The following is an 18,067-nucleotide window of genomic DNA, read 5'->3' as shown; positions in this document are numbered from 1 at the left end:
AATAGGTGATAATCTAAAATTAGTAACGTAAGTGCGATCACAGAGCATGACGTTAATCATCAGGGCAGCTGAGCAGGGAAACAGCCAGTGTCTGAAGGGGCTCCAAAGGTTGTAACCATGGTCCTATGCCTGCCACCCCTTAATGAACTGTCCCCCCTAGTTAAATGGGTGCTAATAGAAGTGCCTTCCAAGTATACCAGTGAAGGCTGGGATGCACAGAGGAATGCCAATTAGCTGCAATTATCAGCTTCCTTACATGTGCGTGGGAATACTGCCTGCCTGGGGCACCGTCTTGAATGTTAGTGAAGATGCAGATGTGCTCTGTTTAAGCGAAAACTAACATAAGAAGCCAGGTTGTTTAGAAAAGAGAGATCCCTCTGGAAGACCTATTCAATAATGGGATTCCTAAAAGATTTCTTTATCATGACTTTGACCTTCCAAATGTTAGCTGGCCTAGAAAATTTCACTTTCTGCATGATTTTTGAGTAACATGATCTTTTGCTTTTTACACAAGTTGTCTAACTTAGGGCAAGTTAGTTCACCTCTCTGGGCCTCTCCTGTTAAAGGGAGATACCATGACAGCACCAAGAGCTCAGCACAGTCCTGGCACACAGCAGCACTTGGTGCATTGCAGTTATGATTGATGTGTGAATCGGGAACAACGTGATGCAAGGCCTTTGCTTTGGGCCAGGGTCTGTAGGTCGGGCTGCAGTTCTGAGTTCCTAAATTTTTTTTGCTAATCAAACTTTCATTGAGGGATGGTTACAAATGTGGATTTGACCTCCTGCTCCCAGACATTCAGATTCCACAGGTTGGCAGGGGCCCAAGAATCTGCATTTTAAACAAGCAGCACTTGCAGGCACCCCGTTCCCATCAGGGGACCCAGATGCAGATGATTTGAGGCCACACTTGGAGAAACCAGGTTGAGTCTAGTTCCCTGGCTGGCCAGCTCACTGCTGCACTTGTGAGTCCTGGATTGTGTCCGTAATTGGGCATTTCTGGGGAAAGCTGTTAATGATATCATTAACACAAGTCTATCAGAGCTCCCTCCAGAGTGGGGGGTCCCTGGCTTCCTGCTCTGACTTGTTTCTGGACTTCTCACGTCTTGGACCTCCCACCTTCAAGGCTGGGATGCAATGAGGAGCTATGGCTAAAGAGAGGGACTTGGCTTCCTCGCCATCACCAGCATGGGATTATCTGCAAGGCCAGAGAGGAAGAGGCCAGGATTTTTCAGAACTGGATTAGAATACATGATTGATTTAGGAACAGAGTGACTCTGAAGTAGGGTGTGCCACTACAGTAGGCTTGGTGGGACCTGCAGGGCCTGAGTGCAGCAGGGCCTGAGGGGAACAAAACCCCCCATCGAGTGGAAAGACAGGCTTTGAGGGAGGACGCTGGGCCTGCCTTCCAACCATGCCGTCATCCCCAGAAGGGCGTACTTGGAGCATAATGGCTCTAGCTACAAATTCTATTAACTCTAATAGTTGTTCTGCGGTGAATGGATAATGCATTTAGCAGAAATAGACCCAATCAATTTATAGGAAACACATACAACTTTCTCATTGGAATTGGCATCTGTTCTTGAATCAGGAGCGTGTGTGGAAATGGACAGTCTGTCGCCCTCCCTCACTTCTGGGCACGTTAGCAGTGCCATGGGTTAATTGGAGATACGGGCCAAATAAAGCCACAGCTCCCTGATGATATCACCCTTCAACCTTGGAATCTTGGAGCTGGGAATGGGAAGGGACTTGGACACTGGCTACTTCTAACTTTGACTTTTAAATAATTGGTTTCTCTGTCCTTGTCTGTGTTCACATTAACCCCCCTCATCTGCTGAATTGCCCTGATGGGAGCCCTGACGGCCCAGTGGGGGTGTTCCAGCACTCTTCCCATGATTCTGTATATTTTTAATTGCTTTATCCCCCTTTGGCAAGAGATGTGTACTCAGAAAAGGGCAGACCAACGTGTCACCAAATAGCAGAGGCAAGGCTACGGTTTTCACGCCAGGGCCCCACAGTTAGGGCTGTGGAGTTGGGCTGGTTCTCCCGTTAGCTGAGTTGATTCTCTTAGACTCACCCTATACAGACAGCATCTGAGCTTCAAGGAGAAGGATGGAGGGGAAGGGAGGTTGAGGCAGGGTCCTCGGGCCCTGGGGGGCTGCTTATCCTCATTTGAGCTTTTTAGGGAAAGAGTGTGGTAGAGCCTGCCTGTTCATCCTCACTGCTAACATTCAGTACTGCCAGAGAGAGACAGTCACGGGGAGGGAAGAGAGACAGAGAGAGAGAGAGAGAGAGAGATAAAGAGAGAGAGAGAGAGAGAGAGAGAGAAGGAGGGAGCAGGGTGAGGGAAAGAAAGAGAGAGTGAGCGAGATAAGATAGAGAGAGAGAGAAGGAGGGAGCGGGGTGAGGGAGACAGAGAGATAGAGAGCAGAGAGAGGAACCTTCCTCTGCAGCCCTGTGATCACATTACTCCAGTCATTTGGTTAGTGTAATTGTATGTGCAAAGCTGACAAATGTAATTTCCCTGGACTTAATACTTGCACCATTTTCTCGTTCAGCCCCTTCATCTGATTAGCTAAAGTGACTCGGAGTCTTCCGAGAACACCGCATAAAGCACCTAGGATTTTCCTGGCCTGGAAGCTTCAGCGGCTCAGCTCTGCCCCACGGGCCTGGAGGTGAAGAACCACCCAGATCTAGGGAGTCAGGCCTAGTCCCTCATCAGAGGGGAGGGCTGCTGTGGGGAGCGAGGAATGTTTAGGGAAGTGTTGTCAGTAACTGTTTTCAAAGGCCCCCAAAGGACCTTTGCATTTCTAGGAGTTCTCCAACGCCTGCCTGGAGGAGAGCTGAAATGCCACCAGCCACCTTGTTCCAGCCCAGCAGAAACTGACAGAAAGAAAAATCGCATTATGTTGTCTCCTCGATTGTTTGTTAGAAGGTTGGGGGTGATTTGTTTACTGTGTTCAGGGCGTCTTGGCTGGAACTCTTCCTGCTCTTTTCCATTTTTAGTGTTTATCTCTCATTGGAGACTTCGATACCTAGAAGTAGCTTAGTTGGGTGAAAGAATGTGGATTCCAGGTTGACTTCCTGGCTCCACTGCCTTCCAGCCATGGGCCCTTACATTCTTCTAGTTTCCTCATTTCTGCAATGGTAAAAACAGCAACTATCCCTGGGCCAGTGTGAGGGCAAATTGTTGTGTGAAATAACCTAGCCCATGGGATCATGCTCAACAATCTTTCCTTTCTTTGCCTTCTCCTTCCAGCCTATCCCTCTGTTCCTCTTCAGGGGGCCTCCCAGGTAGAAATCTGAGCTTGGACTTTGCAGACATGCTCTGCCACCTCATAGGCCACTCTCCTCCCATGGCCCAGAAGCTCCAGAATGGCGTGTACTGGCTCAGCCCTGTCCCTGTTGTAACCATGCACCGTGCTGGGCACGCGTCTGCTGGGTGACTATTACTGAGTGGGTGTGGCCTTGGCCTCAGCCTCCGTGAGTCTGCCTGGACCCATAGGCACTGCCTCAGCATTGCCCTGAGATTGGAGTTGAGGATGATGGGTCAAGTTTCTCAGCGGGAGGCTTGTGTTCCAGCAGCTGTCTTCTCCAGCCTTTAATTTTATTTAGAGGTGGTGGGGGAGTCATCGCCGCATTTGAGCCACTGGTAATTTCATCAGTCGGAGTGGCCATTGGGCAGGCCCTTATTGATTAGCCTTTTAGGGACAGTGGGAGTTATGTGGCAATAAACACAGGAGTTGAGCAGGCTGTTTCCTAAATGCTGGCTGCAGGGGGCTGGCTGCTGACACCTGAGATCCAATCTCAGGCATTTGGCCATCCGCTGGTCGATAGATGTTTCTGGAGTCTCTGCTATGTAATCAGTGCTGCTGATTAGGCTGGGCAGGGGGCTGCGCCATGTTTACTCAGCACACTGAAAGCGGAAGTCTGGCTTCTTCTCTTAATTTACACGTTTATAAATTTCCTGAATTTATCACAGGGAGGTGGTAGTTGACCAAGAGCCAAGGAATGAGTGGAGGTGAATCACTGGGGCTGGGTGGCAGGGCGTTGAATGGAGAAGTTAGAAGGCTGCCTCCAGCAGGTGAGACATTGTCATGAACTGAGAGTCGAGGGGGAAACCAGGGAGAGCTGCAGTTGTGGGACAGGCTCCCCTCTGCGTGGAACTTGGGCTCTCCTCTCTGTGGGAACAGGCAAAGGTCTTTTGTGATTCTAGTGAATGAGGAAGGGAGGGATGATGGGAAAAGGAACTCACTTTCTCCTGGGTTTGGCAGCTGGATTAGATTGGGCGGGAATCAGGAAGGGTGAGGGTTAGCCCTGGGCAGCTTTTCATGGGACTCCTTCAAAGACAACGCAACACTAACATCTAGGTCACACATTGAGAGCTGATGTGGCAAAGGCTTGAACCTCATTTCTTGTACTTCGTACCAAAAAGGGATTTCACATTATAAGTTGAAATTAGAGATTTATCACTCATCTGTTATTATTTTGATAAAGACTTACCTTTTATAGGAAAAAGAGTGTGTGTAGACTGTGTGTTGTATACTTGTTTCTCCAGGCTATACATAGCAGAAGAACCCTCCCAGGACAAGGCACCGATGCCTGCCTGGGAAAATCCCTTGGCTTGCTGGTGTGGGGCTGGGGCAGCCTTAGTTAGCTTCTATGGGGCTAGGCTCACAGCCTCTGGTCTAATAGAAGACTGGCTGACAAGTTACACCTATGGTTTATAACCAGAGGTTGAAGAGTTTCTTTAGTGGCAAGGGGCCATGGGAAGTCTTGGCTTGGGGTATGCTCAATAGAACAGCGTTTGAGGGGATCTGAGCTCTGGGGGAACTGTTTTGAATGGAAGCTTTGAGGGCTTTACCCATGATGGGGTAATCTACCTTTGTGCAACAGATAACCTTGGCCATGGGCCAGCCCTCTTTATAAGGAGAAGGAATCTGATAGTAAGATTTGCTTTGTTCAGTAAGAGGAGAGTGAATTCAAGGCACTGAGTTGGGGAAAAAAATGCCAGCTTGGTTCTCCCCTTCTGGTGGGGCCTAGGTATTCCCTAGGCACAGAGGAAGCTGCTCCTATGCACAACTTCCAGCAGTTTCCTTTGCTCAGGCAATACGAGAACAAGTCAGCTTCCTCTAGGGCCCCATAGTCAGAGCGTAGGTGATGCTCCTTCTAAAGACTGACTGTTTCATTCTTTTAGCACAGCTCCCCACCCCAATCACGGCACCAGTCTTTCTTCTGCCTTTTGTAACAAGATGTTACTGTGCTCACATTTGTGAGCCGAGCCCTTACCTGTAGGGTCAAAGATGGGGGTCTGTCTTGCTGAATTTTCCCCGGGTTTCAGCTCCTTGTTTGGGTTTCTCTCAAACAAGTTTCTTGATTTGGGTGCTGCCTTCTGTGGGATCTTGTCCTCTCCACTAACTGGAATAGAGGAGAATGGTCTGCATTAGGTAAGGGTCGATTTCAGGCTGATAGATGATTTCACACTGTGGGAGGTGGGAGAGGCAGGCTTAGGCTGAGGAGGGACAGTGAGGCCATAGGCCATCGGGGCTGGGGGACAGGGTGCCGGGGTCAGAGTGAACTCACTCGTGAGGTAGCAGTCCAGGCTGATGGAGATATTGTCAAAAGCCACGATGGCTCTGGATCCTTGTCCCCACCATGCGACCATCTGCAGCCAGAACCTGTACACATCAAGAGGATTGTATGTGAGAAGCAAACTGGGGGGTCTTGTCTTAGGATTCAGCATCCAGCAGGCACGTGCTGACTACCTGGCTCAGAATGTGTGTTTGGAAAAGGCTTACCTAATTCCAGCACAGCGGGAGAGAAGAGCAGTCAACTCCCCCTTCTGTATCGCTCCATAATGTTAATGACTGACACACTGGTCCTAAATCCAGCTCCAAGTTTGAGGCCTGGGACCAGGACTACCTGAAAATCTGAGGAGAAATCTTTTGCTTTCTGGGTGTGCGAGGTGCTTGGAAGCGGAGAAGAAATCTGACAGTAACGGCTTTGTTCAGCAAGTGGGGAGTGACTTTGAGGCACTGAGTTGGGGAAAAAAATACCAGCTTGGGTCTCCTGTGTGGATGAACTAAACAGGAGACGTGGAAGTCTGAGATTCAGCCAGTGGGGCTGAAGTCATTATTAAAATATGAAAATGCTTCTGTACCAGCCAATAGAGAACTGCAGTTCCACTAGTGCCCCTTGCTTGTCGCATCGGGCAACTGGCTCTTTCCCTGGTGTCCCCCTGCCCTCTGAATTTCCCAATTCACCAGCACCTAAAGGGTTTATCCATTGGATAGCCCAGCAGGGGTCTCATGCATCCCAGGTTTCGTCCAGCATCACTGGAGGTTGCCTGCCTGGTGGTTAAATATTAAGCGACTTGACTGTAACCCTGGGAGTGTTTGTAACCAACACAGAGGTGTCATCAAAGTGTTAACAATAAACCCATTAAGATGCTGTTTCTTTCCCCGCTCTTTTATATCCGTGGACCACCAGGTTCCCAGACTGTGGCCAGGGAAGGCCTTACAGTGACATAAACAGGAAAATGCCTTTGGTTTGTTTGTTTCCTGAGAAATCATCCCCCAGAAGGCCGTCAACCAGCCTTTCCTACTATAAAGTGAAGATTCCCTGAGAACCTTAGAAACCTTTCCCGCCCTCCAGAAAGTCAGTCCAGAATGACCTGCAGAGCAGCGTGTGGTCTCTGGCATGGATATGAAAGCACTGAGAGGGAAGCCACGCCCACCAACTGGTGACTGGGTAAACCTCACACGGTACAGCCACACAGTGGGACGCCAGTCTCCAGTAAAGAGCGGACCGGCAGACATGCTATAAAACAGACGGATCTCAAACACAGTATGCTAAGTTAAAGAAGCCAGACAGTAGGTTAAAGACCTCATATTGAATGATTCCGTTGATAGAAAATGTCTAGAAAAGGTAAATCTGTGGAGCCAGAAAGCCCGTTTGTGGTTGCCTGGGGCTATGAGTGGGCGCGGGATTGACTGCAGACTAGCACGTGGGCTTTTTTGGGGGATGAAAATGTTCAGAAAGGGGAGTGTGGGGCTCTCTCCACAACTCTGTAAGTTTGTTGGAAGTCATTGACTTGTACACTTACGGTGGGTGAATTTTATGATATATAAATTATAGCTTGATAAAGCTGTTAGAAAAAAAGGAGAGAGAGGATGAAAGAGGGAAGCCAGGTCACAGGGCATTGGCACATAGGGTGGCAAGATCAGGAAACCAGAGCAGGGTGGGCACTGGTGATGTGGAGAGAACGGGACCTGCGGGGCACAAGGACAAGAAACAGGGTGTCAGCAGTGGGAGGAAAGACACGGAGGAGGCGGTGTGGAGAGAAGGGCGTTTGCTCTCAGGGGTTTGCAGTAAGGCAGCAACGCTTTAGCCAGTGAGTCAACTACAGCAGTCGCTGGAAGCCCCGTTCCGCCTATGAGCAGATGACAGCTGATCAACATGTAGAAGGCTAAGTGCTGGCTTGGTTATTCCTGGCCAGAGAACAGTTGCTGTTTCCGTGGAGCGAAGCCTTAAATTCCAAAACTTTTATCTGAATAATTGTGATTGATTATTCTTAACTGAACTACTCCATACATTTATCTGTGTCTTTTTTTTTTTTTTTTTTTGAGATGGAGTCTCACACTGTTGCCCAGGCTGTAGTGCAGGGGCACGATCTCAGCTCACTGCAATCTCCGCTTCCTGGATTCAAGCAATTCTCCTGCCTCAGCCTCCTGAGTAGCTGGGACTACAGGTGTGCACCATCAGGCCCCGCTAATTTTTTTGCATTTTTAGTAGAGACTGTGTTGGCCAGAACGGTCTCGATCTTCTTACCTCGTGATCCGCCTGCCTCGGCCTTCCAAAGTGCTGGGATTACAGGCATGAACCACCATGCCCAGCCTTATCTGTGCTTTTAATCCTCTCGTGAGAGCTGGTCATTCAGAAACAATTCTTTCTGTCTGAAAGTCACAATTATAGGACCCAAATCTGGTTTGATTCTAAAGAAGAAATGCCCAAATCTATTGTAGCTGCGGCCAACACCGCTGGGGTTGGACTTTCAGGCCATATTCCCCATGAAGAGGTCTCCATGCTACCCTCAGTCAGGATAGGGTGGGCTGGTGGTTGGGTGTGGAAGGAGGAGTGCCTGGTGGAGAAACTTCAAATCCTGTTCTGGGAGGCTTGGGCATGCCAGATGCATATGCAAGAGGGGATGGACAGCACAAGGACCCTCAGCCCCTGCCACCCTGGCACTGGGGTGTATGCCTCTGAGAGGCATCTCTCATTCCAGCCTTGATACACACCTATTTTTGTGTCCTATACAGCTATTGCATATAGGTCTATGGGGCATTCTAAGAGAAATCAGACATGAATGCTGCATTCAGGTCACTTAACTGTCCAGTGTGAAGATGAAGTGTGTGTACCTCACTGTGGAATAATGTAGAAGGAGGTCAATGCTTCATGAAGGTGCAGATACAGCACCATGGGAGCTCAGAGGAAGGGGGAATTACACCAGGGCGGGGAGATCACAGGAGGGCTTCATGGAGGAGATAGTATTTAAGTCAGTTTTGAATGCAGGGAAGGGTTTGAGGATGTGGGTATGGGAGTGCAGTGCAGAGAGGAGAAGATATCTAGAGCAGAGGAACTGGTGTGAGGACAAGGAGGTTCTGCCATTATTTCAGGGAACATGGACAGCCATGGCGGGTTTCTAACAGGACAGTGGCGAGATCAAAGATCTCTTAGAGTATAGTTGTGATGGGACTAGTAAACAGGATGGGGACCAGGAGAGGAGGCAGAGAGGCAGGGGGGATTGTGTGAGAGGCATCTCTGCACTCCTTCATCAAGTTTCTCCATGAATCTTGGCAAGGTTAAAGCCATGATTCCCTGGGGTCCTCACACGGGCAACAGTCCAAAGATGAGTTTCTGGCTTGAGCCTGTGTAACCCAGACAAAGCCCAGGCCTGGGATCTCAACTGGAAAACCAGGGCCCTAATACTGCTATCTTGTTAAAGCCAGTGCAACCCTTAGGAAAATGCTGCTCCAGGTAGCAAGAAAACAGGCACTTAGAGTGACAGAGAGGGCGGACAGAAGGACTCACGTTCCCTGTGGAAGCATCAGGAGAGCACAGCTGCCTGGCTTGCCTGCATACCACGGGGTGAGGCCCCCCCACAGGCCACATTTCTCCACCAGGTCATCATCTCCTAATCTGTCATTCACAGGACCAGGGGCTAAGCCAGGCCCCGACTTCAATGCTGAGCTGTATGAGGGGTGTACCTTCCAGGAGGCCAGAGGGGCCTGAGTGAGGAAATGACTTGTGTGTGCCTGTGGAGCCTGGGGAGAGGGGGACAGAATTGTGGCTGTCCTCTAAATGGGTGCTCCCAGGGAAGCTGCACATTCCTCTGCCCCTCTCTCTGCCTTCCTTCCTTATTACTAAAAGATTAGATCTGTGAAGTCTTTCACAGCCACTGGGCCTCTTAGCATGGATGGGATGATGCCGGCTGATGCTGGAATGGTTTCTAAATAGAAGAGTTTCTAAAGTGCTCTGCGTGGCGACAGCGGTGGCAGCTGCTGCTTAAAAGAGTTTGATTGACACTGGGAATTGCACATATTTTGAGTCAGGAACACTCACAACCATCAGGAAGACTCAATCAGATGGCAACACGGGACCAGGCAGTGCTGCCTGTGTCCACCCATGGGCCAACCCACATGTGGGTGTCTCTGTCCACCCATGGGCCAACCCTCCCCCATGGCTCCAGCCCCCAGAGGCTGCAGGGAAGGGACAGTGGGACAAAGGTGGGACAAAGGAGAGCTGCTGAAGGATGGGTGGAAGGTGGGGCAGAAGCAAAGGCCATCTGGGAATGGGGGCTGGGGGTGGTAGGTGATGGGTAGTCGGGGGGTAGAGCAGCCCCAACCTAGGAGACTCTTTTCAGTGGATGTGCTGGCCCAGAGACAGAGTGGGCTTCAGGACTACCCAGATTGAGGCTTCCCTACTTCCGAAGGTGCCTGGTTGTGTGTCTTTACCCGACAGGTGAAGAAGAGGTTGCTCCTGGCCCCGCTTACCCTCTCTTTGCTGGAGATGGGACAGGCTTCCTCAAGGATCTTACAGTCTCTTGGTTCCACCCACTCCTTCCTGTGAGTCCCCCAAAGTACAGCTATCGTGTCACTCCAGAGTCAGCCATGGCCTCAGGTCTGGAGTTCTACCACTTACCAGGCGGGCCACTTTGGGATTGAGGGAAGGTTCTGGCATGTGCCAGGTGGACTGCCATGGGACTGAGGGAAAATTCTATTACATACTAGGTAGACCTGACACTTAGGTGAGACCCGACACACTCTGGGACTGAGAGAAAATTCTAGTATGTCCCAAGTCGTCCATTCTGGGATTGAAAGAAAGTTCTAGAATGTACTATGTAGACCACTCTAGGACCGAGGGAAGGTTCCATATGTACCAGGTAGACCACTGTGGGACAGAGGGAAGGTTCTCGTATGTACCAGGTGGTCCATTCTGGGACTGAGGGGAAGTTCTGGTTGTAGACCACTCTGGGACTATGGGAAAGTTCTAACATGCACAAGGCAGACCACTCTGGGACTCAGGGAAGGTTCTGGCATGTACTAGGTGAGCCACCTTGGGTTTGGCTGAAAGAAAGCAAGGACCCTGACACATCACTGCCAAGACTGCAAAGGCCAGGTCGTCCGAGTGAACGTACAGTTGCTCCTCTGCCCCACTTTGAAGCCTCAGCTCTGGATGGGGAAGGGACGCTGGGTTTCCCAGGACAGAAGAAACTTCCCCTTCCTCTCTGTGGGCAGTGTGGTCAAGAAGAAGGGAACCGTTAGCTGTCTGGGGTTCCTTCCGCTCTCTCACCAATCCGTGTTACCTGAGAATGTAGCAGGGGAGCCTCTTCTTTCCCTGTGCTTAGCAGCAGAGGCTTTGCTCCTGACCCTTCATGGTTCATACCTGCTCAGCTCTTTCTGTTTCTTCAAAGAAGACACTTTTGATTGCATGGGTTGTTGTTGCTTTATCTTCTCTTTCTTTTTCCAGCCGGTGGAGTTTGGAACTTGTTATTAAAACAAACTTGGCTAGAGATCTTGGTTGAAGGCTGTCTTTGTATAAAGAATGCATTCGCCCTGACTCTTTCAGCTCTACAGAGACGCCTCTTGAAAACAGGCTCAGGGGGGATCTGGGAGGTGGCCATCTGGGCAGTGGGCCAAGTCTGGAAGGGCAGCTTGGAACTGGGCACCTCGGAGACTCACTGGGCAGATCTGTGCCTGAGAAATGCCGATGCTGCTCACGTACAGCTCAGAAAATGCACCATCTCGTTCAGGCAACAGAATGTTAATGGACAGTGAATATAATGCCTTATTTGCCACCCTGCCAGCCTTAGGGATTGACAAAGCTAATTAAGTTCACTTAATGATTTTAAGTAGCCGACAGAAAGGTCTGTGTCTGAACGTGGATGAAGGCAATGGCAACGCTTTGGAGCAGGAGAGCAGGATGGAGTGGCTGGACTGGGTAGGAGGCATTTGCCGGCTGGGCACCCTGTCTCAGATTCCTCCCTTGGCCATTTAGTGGACTCAGAGGAGGAAGTGTTCTGCATCCCTTTTTGTTGCTGGGGCTTGTCTGGGCCCTGGCTGCTTAGGATAGAACTGGCATAGACTGCGCAGGAAAAACACTTCCTCCAATTTCTTACTGTGGAGTTGATTTGCTTGGCAAATGTCTTCTAAAACGGGCTGTCACAAAGCTTAGGTAGCAGTATGCATATCTACTAGAAGAATATACATGAAGAAAAAGCCCTGCCACATTCCTCCTTTTATCTGTGTAATGGACTTCAGTTGTAACGTAAAGACGGGGGCTGATGGATTGCTTTGAATTCCTGGGACCATCCCTGGCCATGTCAAACCCAATCATGGCTGGGGATGTGTGTCTTGGCTTCTTGAGTCTTTAACTTCTGCACAGTAAACTAGAGATGAGCTGGACATTCAAGGCCAGACTCAGGAGTTGGGAACATACCCCTCCTGGCTCCATCCCACTCTCAGAGGTAATTTACCACCTCCTGCCTTGGTTTCCCCTCTAGGCATAATGACACCAGCAGCGTGAGTAAAAGTCAACACAGAGCTTCCAGGGCTTCCAAGGGCCATAGAAATCTTTCACAATGAGTCTGGCTTGGTGAGGGAGCCCTTCTGGAAATAAGAGAGAAAATGAATCTTCAGCCAGGCTGAGCAAGTGTGGAGAATCACTCAGACCCTTCCACATTCTCAGTTCAAGGCTTCCAGGCATTCTGTGCTCACTTTCGGGGGCTGAGCCTAAAGGCTCCTGGCTCCTTCCTGTGCTCTGATGTGTCACCAATTGGAAGGGACTGCTGCAAGGATGTTCCCCCACACCAGATGGAGGCCCATCTCTGGCAAGTTCCTGCTTTGCTTTCATTCTCGAAATCTGTGTGGTTTATGTTGAGCTCTCTGGGCCCTGGGCTTTGAAGGGGAAAGACATTGCTCCCTAGAGCCATGACCCAATGGGGAGGTGCCTGTGCACCAAAATACTTAACCCATAGTCAAGCACCAAGCGCTCTGGGAAGGAGTCAGGTGCCTTTTGGGCCCCTGCCATTCTGTTGACTTGTGTGGTTGCATATGGAGACAGCAGATGCAGGATGAGAACTCAGGCCTCTTCTTCCCAGGGTACTTTCCCCATCTCTCTTGCAGAACCATCCAACTTCTTGGATCTCATTTAATCTCATATGTACTCCATACCATCAGAAATGTATAGCAAGCTCCTTGGGACAACTGGGGGCATGTGGGCTGTCTGGAGCTAGAAAGACCCTGCATCCATCCTTTTTGGAGGGATAGGGATGTCCACTCCCCGTTTCTTGGAACACACAAACATTTCCTCCATTCTCTGTTGCTGTGTTGGCTTGCGGGTTGGGGAGCTGACATGGTACCAGAGATGGCAGCACTGCCAATGGTGAGAAGACCCAGAAAAAGGGTGGTTTATAACCTCTCTTCTCTCCTGACCAAAAACATCTTTATGAGAGTAAATTAGCAGTCTTTTCTGCTTGGTGAGGACTAATTTCAAAAAGTAGAGCGGAGTGAAGCCTGGGCTGTACAGTTGGTGGGGTCCTGGGCAAGTTGCCCAAAATTTTAAGGTGCCATCTTGGTTTTTAAAAGAAACTATGTCACATTTTTCTTTTCCACAACTGAACTCTTTTTTTAGCATGAGATGCTAATTTATTGCTCCTGTTTTATATTACATGTTTACTAGTAACATGTGCTTCCTCAGGCAGTATCACAAATGACATATCTCCTCCTCTTTCTTTGAGCAGAGATTATCTGAGCATGTACTATGAGTCAGACACTTGTGCCTGCAGGTAGGAGTGTAGAGATGTGTAAGACATGGGTCTTGTTGCTGAGGATTTCAGACAGTGATGTAACTCACACGATTTACTGAGCAGGGAATTGCTGAAATCTCTTTTAGTTCTGCCCCCTATGGAGCTAGCAGCTACTCAAGCTGGAGAAACACTGCATCTGGGCAATGAGAGAGAAGTCAAGAAAGACTTCAAAGAATGAAAAGTCTTGGAGAAGGGTAGAGCTATGGGTAGAACTCTCACTAGGCAGTGGGTGTGCTGGTGGGAGACATGTGGAAGGTATGGGTGGGGAGCCATTCAGGCAGCTGGAAATGCAGGTGTGGGACCCAGGTGGACATAAAGATATTTGAGTCATCTGCATAGAGGTAAGAGTGGAAGTTATGAGCACTGATGAAGGGGTGGGGGCAGCATGGATAGAACTGGATTCTTTGCTTCAAATATTGGAAGCTTAATTATCCCCTAAACTGCAGACTTTATGCTTAGGGAAAGAAGGGGCTGAGAACACAGGGCTACATTTTCAGAGACATTAAGAATTATGAAAAACATATGCATCTGTAGACTTGTAAGCCAAGCTGTGGATGTTACCAAGAAAATCTTGAGTAGATTCGAACATCCTGTTATTTTAAAGAGGTTCACTTAGTGCCATTTTGAGCAACTGCCTCTTAAACCAAGCTCATGGGCCGGATCTGTCTCACTGTTTTGCACTCTTGATTGTGGAAACTTAGCAATCAAAAGCAACATCTTGTCCCAAACGTCACAGTAAATCAGTGTTAGAAATAAGATTTAAAGCTCAGAATTGCTAATCTACTCCTTGCTCCAATGATCTGGGATATTTTCTGAGAAAGAAACAGGGCCAGATCCTTCCAGAGTTATGAATGTTTGATTTGTATATATCGATGCCTGGTCGCACACTGCATGCTGAGCCACCGGTCGCATCTTTTCTACTCTTCTTGAATGGCTGAGGCTGCTCACGTACAGTTTGGAAAACGCACAATCTTCTTCAGGCAACAGCCTGTCGATGGACGGTGAATATACTGCCTTATTTGCCACCCTGCCAACCTTAGGGATTGACAAACCTAATCAAGTTCACTTAATAATTTTAAGTAGCCCATTTCTACTTAAGTTCTCCCAAGGCTGTCCTGAGCCAATAGTGCCATTTAGAAGGCAGCAGAGGAAGGAGGCTCTTCTCCTCCCATGTCTGTCTTCACCCTTTTTGAGCTTCACACTGAGGCCCCAATCACTTCCTACTGGGCTCCTCACAAGACCTTCCAATATCCTCATGCTCTGAGCTTCCCATCCTCCAGCCCATCTCTGTGCTCAGTGGCTCTTTTATTTTTTCTTCTTTTTTTTTTGAGACAGAGTCTAGCTCTGTCACCCACTCTGGAGTGCAATGGCACCATCTTGGCTCACTGCAACTTCTGCTCTCTGGGTTCAATTCTTATGCCTCAGCCTCCCGAGTAGCTGGGATTGCAGATGTGTACCACCATGCCCAGCTATTTTTTTTTTGTATTTTTAGTAGAGATGGGGTTTCACTATGGTGGCCAGGCTGGTCTTGAACTCCTGGCCTCAAGTGATCTGCCTACATTGGCCTCCCAAAGTGCTGAGTTTACAGGTGTGAGACATGGTGCCTGACCCTCAGTGGCTCTTTTTTTTTTTTTTTTTTTTTTGAGATAGAGTCTCTTTCTGTTGCCCAGGCTGGAGTGCAGTGGTGCAATTTCAGCTCCCTGCAACCTCTGCCTCCTGAGTTCAAGTGATTCTCCTGCCTCAGCCTCCTGAGTATCTGGAATTATAGGCACACGCCACCATGTCCAGCTAATTTTGGTATTTTTAGTAAAGATGTGGTGTCACCATGTTGGCCAGGCTGGTCTTGAACTCCTGACCTTAAGTTATCCGCCCGCCTTGGCCTCCTGAAGTGCTGGGATTACAGGCATGACCCACCGTGCCTGGCCCTCAGTGACTCTTTAATATCTGTATCCCTAACTCCAAAACACCTGGCCTAATACTCACACCCACTCTCTCCCCAAAAGACTGCTCAGGATTCTCTGACACAACTTCGTTAGCTGTTCTTGAACCCACAGAAAACATTTCTGCATCTCCAACCCTCTGCTTTCCCTAAAGGCCTTCTCTGGAATGTCTTGTCCCTTTTCCATTTCCCTAAGACCCCAAGGGCCGGCTTATTAAAAGCCCATTTTCTCCATGATGGTTCCTCTGACTGCTCTTGTATCTGGAGGTCATTGCACCTGCTGAACCCTGGTCATGATCTGTTGGAAGCTGCATGGTGCCTGTGTGCTACTGTTTGTGTGTGCGGGTCCTGTGATCTGGCAAGAGCTGATCAAACATCTCTTTCCATCCTCTGTGCTTGATGGAAGCTTAATGGATGTTGGCCGACCATGTGTCAGCCAAGGACACTTCTCCAGTCACTTCTTGATTCCCCGTCTTGCCCACAAGAGACCTGGATCTGCCATTATATGCCAGTGGCCTCCAAATGTGGTTACACATGAAAATCAACTGGGAAACTTTAAAAGAATGCAGATTCCTGGTCCCAATATGTCATCTGTAAATCAGAATCTTTGTGTACGAGATCTGGGGCTCTGAAAGAAAAAAATAAGTTTTCCAGGTGATCGTAATGTTTATCCAAGTTTGGAAGCCACTGTCCTACCCTGTCCTGCTAGTTTTAAGCCTTTTCAAAAGTACTTTCTCCTGTTTATTTATTTTATTTTTTGTTTTTAGAAAGGAAAATTTCAGAGAGGGAAATTCTGAGGTGGTTTCTGCCAGAAAGTAAGATTTTGTTGTATCATAAAAACTTTGGGGATGAAACATTCATACCTTAGAATAGAACCTGGAATTGATTTCAGCTTTGAATTATGAAGCTTTGTGGAGAAGAAGCATGATCAGTGCCCAGCGTAGCTAAATGAGGAAGAGACATTCTCAGGTGACACTCTGATAGATGCCCAGAAATGAGAGCTGTATTAGTTGGCTTATTTCGTGACACATTATCTAATTTTTTTTTTCAAATCTAACTCACTTCTTTTATTTGGGCACACAGCTAGACTACATTCCCCAGCATCCTTTGCAGTAGGTGTGATCATGCGACTTTTGTTTACATTATATAATGTTTCATTAATGAAAAAACTTTGAGAAACATAGTGCATTGCAGAAGCTAAGAAACTCATCCACAGAACACTGCTTGTGTGTACCATGTATTCCAGACTTTCTCCAAGTCACATTCGATGTTCTCAGTTTTGAGCTACTGAATTTAGAGGAGTCTTATTTCTCACTGCTTGAATTTTTAAGAAATATGACTAAAGAACATTGTAATCCATTAATATTTACAATAGCAAAAAAAGAGCTCATAATAAAATACATTTTGGCCATGTTTCAAAGAATACTTAAGAGGTCAACATCCTTCTGCATTACTGTTGGCCTTGTGTCTTACATACAATAGATGCCTAATGACCGAGACCTTCAACTGAATTATGTAACCATTTTCTTTGATCTTACATGTGCCAATTTTAGACAGAAACCTTAGATGATGATACAGAAGCCACAATATGACATTACAAGTGGTATGATAATTCTAACCCTGAAAAAATATCTCAATGACTGAACGTTTTTGTTTTCTAAGTACAAAGCATAAAAACCAGCTCAGACGAGGTGAATAAAAAGTCAGTAAGGAAATCCAAAGAGAGCAGATGGGAAGGGAGGCAATGTGAGGGGAGCAGAAGTGATGATTCATAAAAATCTTCCTGTTTAAGGTTTCCCAAGCTCTTTGCCCACTGAATGGAAAGGATTCCAAGGCCAGAGGAAAGGCCCATCCTTTTCTCTGGTCTTGGAATCCTTTCCATTCAGGGAAGGAGAAGGGTGGAAGAGGCTTGAATCCCCTGAATGATCAGGTGGAAGTCCTCCCACCAACAAGCATGCTCATTTTTTATTTCATATGAGCAGGAAATACATTTCTTTTGTGTGCAGCCCGAGGAGTGGAGATGTAATGTTACTTCAGGTAGTGTCACCTCCACTCACATACGTGTGGCACGTTCCTGGGTACTCAGCTGTGTTCAATGCACCTGGCAATGTCGGGGTGATGACTAATGCACTCATGGGGCGGGAGGAACGGGTGAACTTGGTCCTTGGTTGGCTGCAGGAATCTGCAGTATTCTTCCTTCACACTATAGTCTCCCCGCACAGCACACTGCTGCACTATTCCAGGACTAGGGACATACCTGAGTAAGGCAGGGGGCATAAAGGACTCCGGCCCAGGGCTCTGGGATGCAGATGCAGCTTCCTTGTGCTAATGTGCTATTTACATAGGCTTCAGGCTCACTGACCAGGTTTCTGTCATGTTCTGGAGGCCTGAGGCCTCATCTTGTCCCAGTTTTTTACCTGGGACACACACCCATATCCCTCTCTGGATGGCTGATCTGGCAGCCCAGTTCCACCAAGGCTGTGCCTGGCCTGCTCCTATAGGTCAGTCTTTTTTCTGGCTCTTAACTGCATGGCTGGGCTCTGCAGGTACAGGCTGACCTCCTCATGGCTGACAGGGTCTTTAGGTGGCCCAGGCCTAGACACCATTGCACAGTGTTTTCATATCAGCTGATGTGTGATAACACCTGCTGCCTGTTGTCACTGAGATTCATGGAAAAAATTTCTTGACCATGAGAGCATGGTGTTTGGAAAAGCGAGCTAGAAAATTGTGCCTTGAACTGGGTGTGGTGGCTCATGCCTGTAA

The 18,067-nt window shown here is 48.3% G+C and overlaps 1 protein-coding gene across 2 annotated transcripts in view; it reads right to left on the bottom strand.

Moving 5' to 3' along the window:
• Positions 1–18,067, bottom strand: part of ALK (ALK receptor tyrosine kinase) — a 771,141-nt gene that overhangs the window by 89,670 nt on the left and 663,404 nt on the right. For both annotated transcript variants that reach the window (XM_035272907.3, XM_035272908.3), the window contains exons 10-11: positions 5,583–5,677; positions 5,289–5,417 (exon numbers count right to left, since the gene is read on the bottom strand). In XM_035272907.3, the coding sequence (XP_035128798.2) occupies positions 5,289–5,417; positions 5,583–5,677 (224 nt within the window). The remainder of the gene's footprint in view (positions 1–5,288; positions 5,418–5,582; positions 5,678–18,067) is intronic.

Source organism: Callithrix jacchus, chromosome 14, assembly GCF_049354715.1.
Source record: "Callithrix jacchus isolate 240 chromosome 14, calJac240_pri, whole genome shotgun sequence".
Classification (NCBI taxonomy): Eukaryota; Metazoa; Chordata; class Mammalia; order Primates; family Cebidae; genus Callithrix; species Callithrix jacchus.
This window is presented reverse-complemented; position numbering and strand designations above follow the sequence as displayed.